This window comes from Bufo bufo, chromosome 6, assembly GCF_905171765.1.
Source record: "Bufo bufo chromosome 6, aBufBuf1.1, whole genome shotgun sequence".
NCBI classification, from domain to species: Eukaryota; Metazoa; Chordata; class Amphibia; order Anura; family Bufonidae; genus Bufo; species Bufo bufo.
The window spans coordinates 167,143,341-167,161,441 of NC_053394.1; the positions used below are offsets into that span (position 1 = coordinate 167,143,341).

Below are 18,101 nucleotides of genomic sequence, written 5' to 3' on the forward strand. Positions count from 1 at the left end.
AAGGATAGTTTTCCTAGCATAATATAAGAGTATTCTATACAGCTTCCTGCCAAATTTGGTTGGAACAATCTCGTTGGCTACTCCCAACAGACTAGTAAGTTCAGTACAGACGTTAGGAAAGCCTAGTTTGTCATTCAAATATTTATGGATCTCTTCCCAGAAGCCATGAATAATCGGACACTGCCAAACCATGTGTATAAGACAACCGTTTTCATGTCCACATCTTGTACAATGAGGGTTCGGCAATTTACCCATTTTAAATAGTCTCACAGGAGTATAATAAATCCTATGAAGCCATTTAACTTGAATCAACTGATCCCTAGCACTTACCACTGTAGATCTCCATGTACAGCTAGATTCTTTAACATGAACATCTTCCAAACCTTCAATGTCCCTTTTCCACCTAACAAATGCCCTGTCTAGGGGGGAGTCCTGCAACGCCATCAACGACGCATACAGGGTCGACACTGGTTTGACCAACGGAACCCTCCTAATCGCTGCCTCAACTGTACCACACTCCAGCTTTAAAGGTTCTCTACCAAACTGAGCCTGACAGGCATGCCTGAGTTGAAGATATCTATACAAACAACGCTGGGGCAAATTAAACTCCTGTTTCAAACTATTAAAGGTTCTAAATAGGCCCTTATCATATAGTTGGGTAAGGTAGCGCACCCCCCTCTGAGGCCAAAATTCAAACTCCAGTAATGAGAACAGCTCCGGAAGCACTCTGTTTCTCCACAAAGGCAAATATGGCGACCAAGTAATATCATTCTCATCAGGGTTACATTTCTGACCCCATTTGACCCACATCTGTACTGCAGCAGCCATCGATTGGGTGTAGTGTATTGTAGACCTAGCCCCCCTCCTATACGCCAAGTTCGTAAGTGCCTCATAGGACCCCAATAAAGCTGCCTCCAACACTACCGCCGGGTTACCTGAGTCAGCCCGTACCCACCACGCCACATAGCTCAGCTGCACCGCTACATAGTAGATGTACAGGTTTGGCAAGGCAAGACCCCCCCGCAGGTAAGACGCCTGGAGGGTGGATCTCGCTATTCTGGGAGAAGACTTATTCCATAGAAAGGGAGCGATTATTCTATCCAAAGTAGCAAAATGTCTCTTGGGGAGTAACACTGGGGCAGCCCTATATAAGTATAGCAATTTTGGGAGAAGAATCATTTTTACCACATTGATACGCCCAATCAGAGTTAAAGGAAGGTTTTCCCAAGCCTCTAGCTTTCGAGTAATGGATTGCATTGTAGGAGCAACATTCAAATCATAAAATTTTGCCACTTCTTTATGAACAATAATCCCCAAATATGTAAATTGCTCCACAATCTGAAGCTTATTGTTCACCGAAATGTGAGCTGGGTCAACATCATCAACCAGACATAGACTAGACTTAGCCCAGTTCACACGGAGACCCGAGAAACCCCCAAATTGATCAACAACACCTAAAAGGGTATCCAAGGATTTCCCTGAATCTGCTAGGTAAACCAGCATGTCATCAGCATATAATGAAAGCTTTTCTGATATTCCAGCTATTTCCCAGCCTTCTATACCTGAATTAGAGGATATGAGTATCGACAAAGGTTCCATGATTAATGCAAATAACAGGGGGGAGAGAGGGCAGCCCTGTTTAGTGCCTCTACCCAAGGGGAAGGAGTCCGATGTGTACCCATTCACCCTGACTCTCGCCGAAGGGGATCTATAAAGCATTTGTAACCAGCACAAAAATTTCTCCGGAAAGCCCATTTGAGTCAGCACTGCCCACATAAATTCCCATTCTACTGAATCAAATGCTTTTTCATTGTCTAAGGACGCAAGAGCCCTCATACCTCTGTTATCATGTTTGACCTGAAGATTAGTGAACAATCGCCTTAACTTAATATCTGTGGTTTTCCCTGGCATAAAACCCGATTGATCTACCCCAACCAAGGAGAGAATTACCCCCCGCAATCTTAACGCCAGTACCTTCGCAAAGATTTTGACGTCAAGATTCAGAAGTGAGATAGGTCGATAAGAGCTACACTGGTCAGATGGTTTCCCCGACTTGTGAATCACTACTATCGTTGCCTCCAGAAAGGACGGTGGCAACGAACCACTTTCCAGTGCATACCTCAACAGCTTCCCAAATCTACTAACCAGGTCTTTAGAAAATCGCTTATACCATTCAGCAGGAAATCCATCGGGTCCCGGGGTTTTCTTGGTTGCTAAGGAACTAATGGCCGTTTCAATCTCCAGGTCAGATATGTCTGCCGCCAGGGCTCCCCTGTCATCTCTGTCCAAAGAAGGAATATTAATACCTGCTAAGAAATTGACAATTTCCTCCGAAGTACACGTGATCTTGGGGGCATACAATGTCTCATAATAGGAGGCAAACTGTCGGCAGACATCTCTAGGCTCCCTCATTCAGAACTCCCGCCACCACCGTTTGCTGTGTCTCAGATCTAGTCAAGTACGCCAAGGCCCTGCCACACTTATCACCATCTGAAAAAATAGTTTGCCTCTGATTTAAAAGTTTCTTCTCAGTATATTCAGTTAAATGCAAAGTAAACCTACGCTGCGCCTCAAGCCACAAAGTCTGCTTCTCAGGGCACAGATCTAGTATATATAACCTCTCCTTATCAGCTAGTTCCGTCTCTAGTTTTATCCGTTTGATATTCAGTTCCTTTCTATGAGTTGCAATAGCAGCAATCAATGCCCCTCTCATTACTGATTTGAAAGCATCCCATTCTACCAGAGGATTCGTAGACCCTTCATTTTCTGCCCAGTAGTTCCCCATTGCATCTAGACTCTCGCTCACCACAGGTAATACCTCGAGCCACATAGGGTTTAACCGCCACTGCTTATCAGTCGAAGCCAGCGGCTGTGACAGTATCAGAAGGAGGGGGGCATGGTCTGAAACTCCTCTCGGTAGATAATCACTAGACTTGATATAGGGGGATAAGTCTCTGCTGACAAAGGCCAGATCTATACGAGAGAGTGAGCCAGTAGAAGCTGAATAGCAAGAGAATTGTGCATCTGTGGGGTGGAAATAGCGCCACGCCTCTACTAAATCATAAGTATTAGCCCAATGTGATAGGACATTGTTGTGTGAGGCCTGGGGAACCCTTCTGTCCCGTATAGGATCTAAAGTGGCATTATAGTCACCCATAATAATATAAGGTATTGCTGGAAATCCTGCTATTTTAGCTGTAATTAAGTCTAGGACCTCTGTGCGTAATGGCGGAGGAATATATAGTCCCACAAATAGGTACTGCAGGCCTCTGACACAAGCATGTAAAATCACATACCTACCATAAGGGTCTAGCTGCACAGATAGTATTTGAAATGGAAGACTTTTAGCAATTAAAATAGACACGCCTCTAGCGTGGTTTGAGTAAACCGCATGATATGTGGGGCCTATCCATGGGCGCCACAAAGCTAGTACTTTCTGGCCCTGCAGGTGCGTTTCTTGCAATAACATTATGTCAGGGTTATACCTCTTCAGATAATTGAACACTAAAGACCGTTTAATCTTATCATTCAGACCCCGAACATTCCACGAAAGTAGCTTAATTACCGCCATTTATTCTTCCAAAGATAACATCTCCATAGTTTCCGACCAATGAAGGCACGTTCACGGACACATACAATCCACATCAAAGAACCCCTCAACAGAGAAACTCTCTTCAACCCACCCATTCCCAACCTCCCTAACCCACCCTGCCCAAACCTTCCTAACATGGTTGAGCCTGACACCCCAAACTAGCAACTCCTGGGTACGATAACCTACCCTAACTCATTAGAACATATATACCATATAGGTACGTTGGTGATAGGAAGCAAGTATATACGTCTACCCACAACAGTGCATAGTCATACAGGGTGTTGCCACCCAGCATACCAATATGGGGTTAAACATCTGATCAATAGACAAAGTCAAAGAACAGGGAATCTAACAGGAGTAATAATGGTGCATTTAAACCAGATACTCCCCCCCTCCCCCAACCATCTTGTCAGCAAAACAATTTAACATTTAATCAAGTATTATATGCTTCAGCTGCCAACACTATAGTATAAACCATCAGCGGTGAGGCCTTGCATTTAGATTTCTTTCAATCTATTCAGTAGCCTCTTCAGGAGTACTAAAAAAACGGACTGTTTCACCATCCTGCACCCTCAAGCGAGAAGGGTAGATCATGGCATATTTCACATTTTTGTCCCTCAGTCGCGCTCGGACCTCAGTAAACTGCTTCCTTTTCTTCTGGACCTCTGCAGTAAAGTCCGGGTAAAAGGACAAACGGACATTCTCATAGCTGACATTCCCCTTCTGCCGAGCAGCTAGCAAAATAGCGTCTCTGTCCCTGTAGTTCAGGATCTTCATGATGAAAGGTCTAGCAGGGGATCCCGGCGGTAGGGGCCTGGTTGGAATCCGATGTGCCCTTTCTATAACAAAGCAACTGGAAAGTGAGATGCGATGTAACACTTCTTTTATGAGCTGTTCCGCAAAAATTTCTGGGGTAGACCCTTCTGCTCGCTCCGGTAAGCCCAGGATACGGACGTTGTTACGTCTATTGCGGTTCTCAGCATCCTCCGCCCTGGCTTGCAGCATCTGTACCTGTTGCAGCAGCTGCCTGGTGTCATTTCCAGCTGCTCTGGACGCATCTTCCACATCACTCACTCTTTGCTCCACTGCAGATGTTCTTTCACGTATTTTGTCAAAATCGTGTCGCAAACAGCTAAGGTCAGACTGTAAATGGTCTATCTTTGATGTAAGAGCAGCTTGACAGGCAGCTATAGCTTTCATAATTTGAGAGGCTTCAGCAGAGGAACCAGGGACAGGAGACCCCTCACTTTCCTGTTCAGTTTGACTCATGGCGTCCATGAATCGTTTAACAGATGATGGAGCCACAGAAGAAGTTTTGCGTCCCATAGAAATAGTCCACAGACACTTTAAAGATCTGCTGGGTTTGTCACTCATGCAGCAAATCAAGATGAGGCTTTATTAAATTCAGCAAGTCCTGCCACACAGCCAAGTAGACTGCCAGATATCTTTACATTCCTCAGGGGGGAGGGGGATAAGTACACCAGCACCACCATTAAACTTTCATATAAACTGTGGTGAACTCTGCAGCTTTCATATATAAGGACTCCTAACAGGATTACCACTGCAGGACTAATGGACTCTCTCTTACCTCCGATTGCCCCATGGCAAAGTTACGGGATAGGTTATTAATAAGAGATTGGCAGAGGTTTGGCTCTCGGTACCCCCACCAATCAGCTGTTTGAAGAGGCAGAGGTGCTTGAATGGGACAAGCAGATGTAGTTACACTGTACCTCCGCTACAAGTTAGACAGCATGCAGTTAAACACAGGAGCGCCATGGCCTCTTCAAATATCTGATCGACGGGAGTGCCAGAAGTTGGACCCCTGCCGATCTGATATTGAGGTCATCAATATACTAGAGCTGAACAAACCCTTTAGCCATGCCTGTGGCAGTGATGTCACTTTGCAAAATGTAACCTTTGCTGCAGTGGTCATACATTATTGCCATGATATCACTGCTACAGCCAGGTAAACAAATCTTGACCGGGAGGGCGGCGTGTAATCTACCCAGTAAGGAATGATCACTTCTGAATTGCAGGCGGATCCACTGTGTTGTCTGGTTTTCTTGTGAAATCAAACACCTTTAATAGGAAGACCGCACAGTCTCTATAGACTGCAATAGCAAACAATTGCAGTCTACGGTATGAGCGACTAAACAATGTTCTGGGGGGCAAAAAAAATTAAATTCAATTTAAAAAATAATTATATATATAAAAAAGTATTAGAATTAAATTCACCCCTCTCACAATTTTATATATATATTTAAAAAATACAGTGAGTAAAATACACAGTGAACAAAGTGAAAGCAAAACCCAGAAAACAATGGCAAAATTGCAGGTTTGTTTCCTCAGTTTAATCCCACAAAGTTAGTTTAATACATAGTTAGATACACTATATGGACAAAAGTATTGGGACTCCTACACATGACATCCCAATCTAAATCCATAAGCATTACTATGGAAGCATATAATTGTCCATACTGTCTTGGTATGCTGAAGCATGAAAAGGGTTGTCTCACTTCAGCAAGTGGCATTTATCATGTAGAGAAAGTTAATACAAGCCACTTTCTTATGTATTATGATTGTCTATTTTGCTTCCTTTGCTGGCTTGATTCATTTTTCCATTGCATTATACACTTCTCCACCCTGCAATCCAGCAGCGGTGGCCATGCTTGCACACTATAGAAAAAACTGTAGGCCTTTCTGGTGGCCAAGACCACAGGAGTGAGCATAGACTAGTGTTTTTAACCTACAATGTGCAATTACGACCACCGCTACTGGACTGCAGGGTGGTCGTAACCATAGAAACAAGCAGTGTATAATGCGATGTAAAAAGGAATCCAGCCAGCAAAGGAGGCTATATTGACAATCACAATACATTAGTAAGTGCCGTGTATTAACTTTCTCTACATGATAAATGCCATTTGCTAAAGTGAGACAACCCCTTTAAGTGTTCCCTTCACTGGAACTAAGGGCCTCTTTACACTGCTTAATGGAGCCGACGAATTTCAGGAAGGAAGCGTTTCTTCACGACAATCGCCTGCTTGTCAGTGGAGGAGAAAGCTGCATTTACATACAGAGATCTCCTCCACAGTATAAGGTTGCTAATGCCATTGCTCACCCCCCATACAGAATCATTGTTTCTGGGCAGCATAGTGCTGTTTAGATAATACCATTATCCCTCCTCCGCCAAACTTTACAGCTGGCACAATGCAGTTAGGCACGTAACTTTCTCTTGCCATTCGCCAGATAAAGAAGTGTGAACTGTCACTACACAGAAAATGTTACCACTGCTCCGGAGTCCAGTGGCGATGTGCTTTACTCCACTCCATCTAACGCTGGGCATTGTGCTGGGTGATGTAAGGCTTGCATGAAGCTCCCGGATGCCCCATTTTTGTGCTGATGTTTATGCCAGTAGAGATTTGGCGCTCTGCAGTTATTGAGTCAGCAGAGCTTTCATGATTTTTATGCACCATGTACCCCAGTGACCTCGCTGTGTAACTTCACGTGGTCTCCACTTCGTGGCTGTGTCACTTTGGTCCTTTTCCCCCCAGGTCCACAAAAAAGAAGAAAGACAAGCCGGGAGGCGCGAACAAGTGGATGAGGTGAGTTTAATAATAATTAATTTTTTTAACCCCTCCATCCCTAATTTACTTAGCATTTTATATTAAGAATGCTATTATTTTCCCTTATAACCATGTTATAAGGGAAAATAATAAAGATCGGGTACCCATCCCGATCGTCTCCTAGCAACCATGCTTGCTGCGCATCCGCACTTGCTCAATATAGAGCTTGCTGCGATTTTCACGCATTGTACCAGTGATGCGTGAAAATCACTGCTCATGTGCACAGCCCCATTGGAGTGAATGGGTCCGGATTCAGTGCGGGTGCAATGCGTTCACCTCATGCATTGCACACGCACAGAATTCTCGCTCATGTGAAAGGGGCCTAACAGTAGATCATGGAATATCTAGGGGGAAGAAATTTTTCAAACCCTTTGGACCCATTGACATTGTCAACATAGTAGCATAGTTTATAAGGCTGAAAAAAGACAATTGTCCATCCAGTTCGGCCTGTTATCCTGCAAGTTGATCCAGAGGAAGGCAAAAAAAAAACTGTGAGGTAGAAGCCAATTTTCTTCATTTTAGGCCTCATGCACACGACCGTATTTTTTTGCGGTCCGCAAAACGGGTTTTGGTGTCCGCCTGGCCGTGCGGAGCCAAACGGATCCGTCCTGAATTACAATGCAAGTCAATGGGGACGGATCCGTTTGACGTGGACACAATATGGTGCAATTTCAAACGGATCCGTCCCCCATTGACTTTCAATGTAAAGTCAGGAGTTAATATACCATCGGATCAGAGTTTTCTCCAATCCGATGGTATATTTTAACTTGAAGCGTCCCCATCACCATGGGAACGCCTCTATGTTAGAATATACCATCGGATTTGAGTTACATCGTGAAACTCAAATCCGACAGTATATTCTAACACAGAGGCGTTCCCATGGTGATGGGGACGCTTCAGGTTAGAATATACTAAAAGAACTGTGTACATGACTGCCCTCTGCTGCCTGGCAGGTGCTGCCAGGCAGCAGGGGGCAGCCCCCCCCCCCTGTAGTTAACACATTGGTGGCCGGCCCCCCCCTCCCCTGTAGTTAACTCATTGGTGGCCAGTGCGGCCGGCCCCCCCCCCTCCCCTGTAGTTAACTCATTGGTGGCCAGTGGGCCCCCCCCTCCCCTGTAGTTAACTCATTGGTGGCCAGTGGGCCCCCCCCTCCCCTGTAGTTAACTCATTGGTGGCCAGTGCGGCCCCTCCCCTCCCCTGTAGTTAACTCGTTGGTGGGCAGTGGGCCTTCTCCCCTCCCTCCCCCTCCTAATTAAAATCTCCCCCCTATCATTGGTGGCAGCGGAGTGTACCGATCGGAGTCCCAGTTTAATCGCTGGGGCTCCGATCGGTAACCATGGCAACCAGGACGCTACTGCAGTCCCGGTTGCCATGGTTACTTAGCAATTTGTAGAACCATGATACTTACCTGCGAGCTGCGATCTCTGCGTCCGGCCGGGAGCTCCTCCTACTGGTAAGTGACATGACCTGTCACTTACCAGTAGGAGGAGCTCCCGCACAGACCTGTCACTTACCAGTAGGAGGAGCTCCCGGCCGGACGCAGAGATCGCAGCTCGCAGGTAAGTATCATGGTTCTACAAATTGCTAAGTAACCATGGCAACCGGGACTGCAGTAGCGTCCTGGTTGCCATGGTTACCGATCGGAGCCCCAGCGATTAAACTGGGACTCCGATCGGTACACTCCGCTGCCACCAATGATAGGGGGGAGATTTTAATTAGGAGGGGGAGGGAGGGGAGAAGGCCCACTGGCCACCAACGAGTTAACTACATGGGAAGGGAGGGGGGGGGGCCCACTGCCCACCAACGAGTTAACTACAGGGGAGGGAGGGGGGCCGGCCGCACTGGCCACCAATGAGTTAACTACAGGGGGGGGCCCACTGGCCACCAATGAGTTAACTACAGGGGAGGGGAGGGGCCGCACTGGCCACCAATGAGTTAACTACAGGGGAGGGGGGGGGGGCCGGCCGCACTGGCCACCAATGTGTTAACTACAGGGGAGGGAGGGGGGGGGGGGCGGCCACACTGGCCACCAATGTGTTAACTACAGGGGGGGGGGCTGCCCCCTGCTGCCTGGCAGCAGGGGGCAGTCATGTACACAGTTCTGTTAGTATATTCTAACCTGAAGCGTCCCCATCACCATGGGAACGCCTCTGTGTTAGAATATACTGTCGGATTTGAGTTTTCATGAAGTGAAAACTCATCTCTGAAAAAGCTTTTATGCAGACGGATCTTCGGATCCGTCTGTATAAAAACTAACCTACGGCCACGGATCACGGACACGGATGCAAATCTTGTGTGCATCCGTGTTCTTTCACGGACCCATTGACTTGAATGGGTCCGTGAACCGTTGGCCGTGAAAAAAATAGGACAGGTCCTATTTTTTTCACGGCCAGGAAACACGGCTCACGGATGCGCTGCCAAACGGTGCATTTTCCGATTTTTCCATGGACCCATTGAAAGTCAATGGGTCCGCGGAAAAAAAAACGGAAAACGGCACAACGGCCACGGATGCACACAACGGTCGTGTGCATGAGGCCTTAGGGGAAAAAAAATTCCTTCCCGACTCCAATCAGGCAATCAGAATAACTCCCTGGATCAACGACCCCTCTCTAGTAGCCCTAGCCTGTAATACTATTACGCTCCAGAAATACATCCAGGCCCCTCTTGAATTCTTTTATTGTACTCACCATCACCACCTCCTCAGGCAGAGAGTTCCATAGTCTCACTGCTCTTACCGTAAAGAATCCTCTTCTATGTTTGTGTACAAACCTTCTTTCCTCCAGACGCAGAGGATGTCCCCTCGTCACAGTCCTGGGGATAAATAGATGATGGGAGAGATCTCTGTACTGACCCCTTATATATGTATACATGGTTGTTAGATTTCCCCTTAGTCATCTTTTTTCTAAAGTGAATAACCCTAATTTTGATAATCTTTCAGGGTACTGTAGTTGCCCCATTCCAGTTATTACTTTAGTTGCCCTCCTCTGGACCCTCTCTAGCTCTGTTATGTCTGCCTTGTTTACAGGAGCCCAGAACTGTACACAGTACTCCATGTGTGGTCTGACTAATGATTTGTAAAGTGGTAGGACTATGTTCTCATCATGGACATCTATGCCCCTTTTGATGCAATCCATTATCTTATTTGCAATTTTCATTTGTCTGCTTTCATTTTTTTTCTTTCCTGTTTAGTTAGGAAAGTAGGGAGGTGACCAGGAATAAAGTGTATCTCCCAAAAAAGCAGCGCTGTTCATAAAATGAGATGTCTGCTGGGGAACGCAAATAAAATGGATGAACTGGAACTTTTAATGACAGCCATAGATTATGATATAGTGCACAGAAACCTAGCTGGACTAAAGCCGGTAATAAATGTAGAGATTTATACAGCATTTATAAAGGACAGAAAAGAAAAAAGAGGGGGAGGGCTAAATGACATTATTGGGGAAGGCTCAGACATTGTGGTGTCCTTATGGGTTAATATCTATGGAGCAGGTGATAATGGTAAACTACTGTATTTTCCTGAGATCTGCAGTTACCAGATTGTCACAGTAGATGGCAGCAGAGCGCAGCGTGTGCCATACAAGTGAACACACAGAGCTGGTGACAGCTGGAACGCAAATACAGAAATAGACGGGAAGTGATTGCTGTAGGTGTGGTCTTTACAAGAAATGGCCTCCTTCTAAGGTAAGTGCTGTCATATGCAGCATCCTCTGTAACCACAGAGCGGACTTCTATGTCTGGAGGGTGATAACACATATAATAATAATATCCTGGTCAGTGTTTAATGCATACTTAAGGCCCCTTTACACTGCCCAGTGTTCGGGCAGATTATCGCTAGCGAGCATTTGTACAAAAGCTCAGTAGCGTTTATCTGCTGTTGTAAAGATGCTGCTGATTACCCAATGAATGAGCAAAACGCTCGTTCATCAGATAATAGGATTGTTCGTGGGGACACCTAAATCGTCGTTTGCCAGCAGCAGATCATGATGTCTGAACAGCCTCTGCCGCCTGCAAACAATGATTCTGTATGGGGATGAGCGATGACATTAACATTCACAGCAACCTATACTGTGGAGGAGATCACTGCATGTAAATGCAACAGTCCCCTCTACTGACAAACAGGCTATTGTCAGGAAGGAACGCTTCCTTCCCGACAATTGTCTGCCCAATTGAGCAGTGTAAAGGGGACTGTAGTCCAGGACAGTAGCAGGTAAAGAGAGACATGGCAGGTACAGTGAGGACAGTCATGGATACAGACATCACAAGCACATATAAGGTAGGTGGCAGATATGTACTTATATTAGGTAGACGTAAAGGGTACAGATATGGTAGTTATAGACATTAGAGCAGATTTATGAAACCTTTTTTAAAAAAAAAAAATCTTTGTTGCTCATAGCAACCAACCTCAGGGGCAGAATATGAAATGAAACCTGTGATGATTAGTTGCTTTGGGCAAAAGAGACTGTTTTTCTTTTGGATTCCTAAATTTTCCCCCGTCAGAATGTTATAGAGGATCGTAGTAATATGCCATAACATAACATTTAACGATAGTAAAAAAAAACTAGCCTTTTACCTAGGAAATTAATGGAAACCATACTGAGCCTCATGCACACGACCGTCGTTTCATTCAGTGTCTGTTGCTCCGTTTTTCGTAATTTTCTGCGGACCCGTTGATTTTCAATGTGTCCGTTGAAAACTCGGCTAATGCACCGTTTGCCATCCGCGTCCGTGGTTCCAGTCCGTCAAAAAAATATAACCTGTCCTATTATTTTCGCGGACAACGGTTTGCGGACCAATTCAAGTCAATGGGACCACTAAAAAATGCGGAGGCACACAAGATTGTCATCCGCGTCCGTTTTTTTCCTATCATTTGCATGGCAAACTTGTCTTAGACTTTTTTTACATTCCTTTATGTCTGGTGGTCCTCCAAAAATAAAGGAAGACACACGGAAACAAAAACAGAAACGGATCACGGAACCCCATTTTGCGGAACGGAACACAACAACGGTCGTGTGCATGAGGCCTTAAGGAGAGGATTGTGGAACATCTAAAATCCCATGGATTGAAAGATGAAAAACAGCATGGGTTTACTTCAGGGAGATCATGTCAAACTAATCTTATTGATTTTTTTGATTGGGTGACTAAAATAATAGATGGAGGAGGTGCAGTAGACATCGCTTATCTAGACTTTAGTAAGGCTTTTGATACTGTCCCACATAGAAGGCTTATCAATAAATTGCAGTCTTTGGGCTTGGACTCCCATATTGTTGAATGGATTAGGCAGTGGCTGAGGGACAGACAACAGAGGGTTGTAGTCAATGGAGTATATTCAGACCATGGTCTTGTTACCAGTGGGGTACCTCAGGGATCTGTTCTGGGACCCATATTGTTTAATATCTTTATCAGCGAAATTGCAGAAGGCCTCGATGGTAAGGTGTGTCTTTTTGCTGATGACACAAAGATTTGTAACAGGGTTGATGTTCCTGGAGGAATACACCAAATGGAAAAGGACTTAGGAAAACTAGAGGAATGGTCAAAAATCTGGCAACTAAAATTTAATGTTGATAAGTGCAAGATAATGCAACTGGGGCGTAAAAACTCAAGAGCAGAATATAAAATCAGTGATACAGTCCTAACCTCAGTATCTGAGGAAAGGGATTTAGGGGTCATTATTTCAGAAGACTTAAAGGTAGTCAGACAATGTCATAGAGCAGCAGGAGATGCTAGCAGAATGCTTGGGTGTATAGGGAGAGGCATTACCAGTAGAAAGAGGGAGGTGCTCATGCCGCTCTACAGAGCACTAGTGAGACCTCGTTTGGAGTATTGTGCTCAATACTGGAGACCATATCTCCAGAAGGATATTGATACTTTGGAGAGAGTTCAGAGAAGAGCTACTAAACTGGTACATGGATTGCAGGATAAAACTTACCAGGAAAGATTAAAGGACCTTAAAGAGGACCTTTCACCGATTCTTACCCTATGAACTAAGTATACAGACATGTGGAGCGGCGCCCGGGGATCTCTCTGCACTTACTATTATCCCCGGGCGCCGCTCCGTTCTCCTGCTATGCCCTCTGGTATCTCCGTTCCCTAAGTTATGGTAGGCGGAGTCTGCCCTAGCGCTGGCCAATCGCATTGCAGAGCTCACAGCCTGGGAGAAAATAACCTCCCAGGCTGTGAGCTCTGCGCTGCGATTGGCCAGCGCTAGGGCAGACTCCGCCTACCATAACTTAGGGACTGGTATCTCCGCCTACTATAACTTAGTGAGCGGAGATACCGGAGGGCATAGCGGCAGAACGGAGCGGCGCCCGGGGATAACAGTAAGTGCAGTGAGATCCCCGGGCGCCGCTCCACATGTCTGTATAGTTAGTTCATAGGGTAAGAATCGGTGAAAGGTCCTCTTTAACATGTATAGCTTGGAAGAAAGACGAGACAGAGGGGATATGAAAACTTTTAAATACATAAAGGGAATCAACAAGGTAAAAGAGGAGAGAATATTTAAAAGAAGAAAAACTGCTACAAGAGGACATGTTTTAAATTAGAGGGGCAAAGGTTTAAAAGTAATATCAGGAAGTATTACTTTACTGAGAGTAGTGGATGCATGGAATAGCCTTCCTGCAGAAGTGGCAGCTGCAAATACAGTGAAGGAGTTTAAGCATGCATGGGATAGGCATAAGGCCATCCTTCATATAAGATAGGGCCATAGTATTCAGTATATTGGGCAGACTAGATGGGCCAAATGGTTCTTATCTGCCAACACATTCTATGGTTCTATGTTTACCTTTGACTCTTGCAAAGACATATGGAATTTGCAGCATGTCTCCTGCATATGGCAGGGAATAAAATGCAGGGAACCTTTATGTAGCCCACCTCCACAAGCCCATGACTGACTAAGGCTATGTTCACATCTCCAGTGAAAGTTTTCAGCAGGCTGTTCCGGCAGAGAGACGAGCCTGTTGGCGTTCACTGGATCCGGCATTGCCAGATTCAATAGCCGTATCCCTTATGACTATAATAGCATGGTTTATTTCTGGCCGACAGCCGCCATTTATGCCTTACACAAGCATTCATCTTAGTATTTAAGCCATGCGGTTCTGGCAGTTTTGCAGGAGACTGCCGGCCCTGTATGAACAGGTTAGCCCTGACACAGCACAGTCGTAGAGAACCAACATGCCATCAATGATTATCACATGTTGTGTGATGTAGAGACATGCACATAGGACCCTACATTTGCTAGAAATACATGTAGAAAAACAAGAGTCCCAAAAAAAAGTGTAAGATAAAGTCCCACAACATCTGAACTTGATTAATTTGTAGGAATACACATCATGTTAGTGATTTAGTATTCTTATTTATCTGAATTAATATGAAGTTGTCACTGTATGTTTCCTTCCCCAGTTTCCAGATTCTTGAAATGTTCCTGGGAAAATGTCCTGAATCTATGTTATTAAAACTGAAAGCTACAGGAAAGTGAACAGTAGTGGCTATAAAATATACAGAACATAATGCACTATGTCATAGAAGACATGACTGAGAAGATTCCATTTCGAGAAGAAACTCATCTGAAGGCGACACACATACCCACAGAATCACAAATTGGTTCAGTTCATATTAAGGGAAAACCAGTCCCATATGACAGAGGAAACCTTTCAGACACTGGTGATAACTTTTTTACAGATCGTGTACCATATACATATGTTTGTATTAAGGAGGAACCAATCTCATGTGATAAAATAAATCTCACAGAACTCACAGATTATTTAAAGCCTCCCCCTATTCATATTAAGAAAGAGCTAGTCTCATGTAATGGAGGACAATCCACTAACCCAGGCATGTTTATTCCCACAGATCATCCACCATATCCATTTTATTATATTAAGAAAGAACCAACCTTATGTGATGGAGAAATCAGTGATCACTACATTTATACAACCACAAAGCAAAACCAACAATATCCATCTACTCATGTTAGGAAAGATGAACATTTTGCACAGAAGATAAACATTGACACCCATCAGAACATCTACACTCAGCAGAGGTCATTTTCAAGTGAGTGTGGGAATGGTTTTACTGGTAGAACCCACTATATCACCCATCAAACAATTCACACTGGAGAAAAGCCATTCTCTTGTTCTTACTGTGGGAAAGGCTTTTCCCAAAGGTCCTATTTCCTTTCACATCAGAGAATACACACGGGGGAACGACCCTTCTTTTGCATCAAGTGCAGTAAAAGTTTTCGAATAAAGAGTAGCTTGAGCAAGCATTTGAGGACTCACAAACTTGACAATCCATATATTTGCCCTCTGTGCAAGAAAACCTTCATCCACAAGGGACATTTTGTGGCCCATCAGAGGATTCACATGGAAGAGACAAGATTCTCCTGTCTTTTCTGTGAAAAGGTCTTCATTCATCATGGACATTTTGTTGCTCATCAAAGAATCCATACAGAAGAGAAAAGTTTTTCATGTTCCTACTGTGACAAAACTTTTATCCATCATGGACATTTTGCAGCTCACCAGAGAGTTCACACTGGTGAAAAGCCATTTCCATGTTCTGATTGTGGAGCTTGTTTTAGTACTCACCATAATCTGGTGGTCCATCAGAGACTACACTCAACTCCAGCCATTAGCTTTTACTGATCATAGCTTATTCTAATGATGAAAGGTGCTTCTTTCATATACAAAATTGAGCAATTTACTGGTGAACATGCATCTAATCAATATTGAACATGTCTGTGTTAAAAATATTTCTGGTACATGAATGAACCTACCGAAATGTCCTTTTCAATTTAGAAGAATTAAGTGTAAATGATAAACCAAGACAGTATTTATTAGGACACTGCTTGACTACAGTTGGATTCCTATTTATGAATCTTCTAAAGCTTAACATTTTGAGAATACATTCAAGGCTAACTCCTCTCTTTTTAACTCAAATATCCCTCTTCCTTGAATGCACCGCTTACAAGCCTCTATGATGCTGAGATATAGGGAGATGATCGTGGGGTATCACACTGTAGTACTAGTGAAGATATGCCTGTGCCATGGAGGGAACACTGAGGGGCAGTTATCAATGTATGTACGCCACTTTTTGGCATTAAAAAGTCACAAATGGTGCTATATGACGCTATATTTGCGCCATCATCTGCAACGTTTTGGGTTTCTTGACACTTTTCTAAAGTAGCAAAAAAGGGTTAGGTTTAGTGGGAGAAGTGGAGCCTATCCCTGCTCCCTAGATTTACTATCACTCACCGCAGAAGCTACGAGGCTTCTGTCTCTTAATAAATTAGGCACGTCTTACTCCAGTGCACAGGGAATCAAGTCTTAATAAATCTACCCCCCACCCCCAACTTTTTTTTAATACCTCTAACCTGCAAAACCATTGTTAGTTTAATTGACTTATGAAATCATCCTCACAGAGAGATAATGAACACACAGTTGATACATCTCTTGGTATGAAGTTAGAAACCATTGTAACAGGGTATGTTCACATCTGCACTGGATGCTCTGTTCAGCGTCTCCATTGCAGAATTTGTTAAGAATGCATGCAGGAATTTTTTCTCTGCTAAAAAAGCATTTTCCCAAATGCCAATGTAATCATGGGATCTGTTCATCTCCTTTCCTGTCATTTACAGTATGTGCCGAGTTCAACACTTCCATTATTTTTGTTGTTCTGCTCCTATAACTGAGCAGAATAATGGAAATAACTGATGTGAAAGAGGGGGCACATAACTTTTATAATGTACATAGGAGTTTCTAGGTTATAGGCAATTTTTTATTTCTTAATAGTGTCTTCCTTTAGTGTAGAAGGTTATGATCCCATTATTTAAAGGTGTATGCCACTGTAAATACTCCTGTCAGGAATGGAAGCTACACAGCTACCCTTTTACTTAGGTTGAACTGTAGTGACATCAGAACCAGGATAAGGGATCATTTATTACCAAAATAACTGATTCAGTTGTGTTTTTCCTGTTATTTGGATTATACACTCCCCATATATTCCAACATATTGTTTTGTAATGTTTGTGCATGTTTATGTGTCATGTACAGTTGCAATAAAAAGTATGTGAACCCTTTGGAATGATATGGATTTCTGCACAAATTGGTCATAAAATGTGATCTGATCTTCATCTAAGTCATAACAATAGACAATCACAGTCTGCTTAAACTAATAACACACAAATAATTAAATGTTACCATGTTTTTATTGAACACACCATGTAAACATTCACAGTGCAGGTGGAAAAAGTATGTGAACCCCTAGACTAATGACATCTCCAAGAGCTAATTGGAGTGATGTGTCAGCCAACTGGAGTCCAATCAATGAGATGAGATTGGAGGTGTTGGTTACAGCTGCCCTGCCCTATAAAAACATACACCTGTTCTGGGTTTGCTTTTCATAAGAAGCATTGCCTGATGTGAATGATGCCTCGCACAAAAGAGCTCTCAGAAGACCTACGATTAAGAATTGTTGACTTTGCATAAAGCTGGAAAGGGTTATAAAAGTATCTCTAAAAGCCTTGCTGTTCATCAGTCCACGGTAAGACAAATTGTCTATAAATAAAGTTCAGCACTGCTGCTACTCTCCCTAGGAGTGGCTGTCCTGTAAAGATGACTGCAAGAGCACAGCGCAGACTGCTCAATGAGGTGAAGAAGAATCCTAGAGTGTCAGCTAAAGACTTACAAAAGTCTCTGGCATATGCTAACATCCCTGTTAGCGAATCTAAGATACGTAAAACACTAAACGAGAATGGATTTCATGGGAGGATACCACAGAGGAAGCCACTGCTGTCCAAAAAAAACATTGCTGCACGTTTACAGTTTGCACAAGAGCACCTGGATGTTCCACAGCAGTACTGGCAAAATAATCTGTGGACAGATGAAACCAAAGTT

The 18,101-nt window shown here is 44.0% G+C and overlaps 2 protein-coding genes across 2 annotated transcripts in view; both read left to right on the plus strand.

The window, feature by feature from the left end:
- LOC121004097 (gastrula zinc finger protein XlCGF26.1-like) overlaps window positions 1-18,101 on the plus strand; it is a 705,032-nt gene that overhangs the window by 320,205 nt on the left and 366,726 nt on the right. The gene's annotated exons all lie outside the window — the stretch shown is intronic.
- Window positions 10,793-17,255, plus strand: LOC121004123 (gastrula zinc finger protein XlCGF8.2DB-like). The gene is made up of 2 exons (XM_040436252.1): window positions 10,793-10,896; window positions 14,611-17,255. Exon 2 carries the CDS (start codon window positions 14,718-14,720, stop codon window positions 15,849-15,851), a length of 1,134 nt encoding a protein of 377 aa, XP_040292186.1. The 5' UTR covers window positions 10,793-10,896; window positions 14,611-14,717; the 3' UTR covers window positions 15,852-17,255.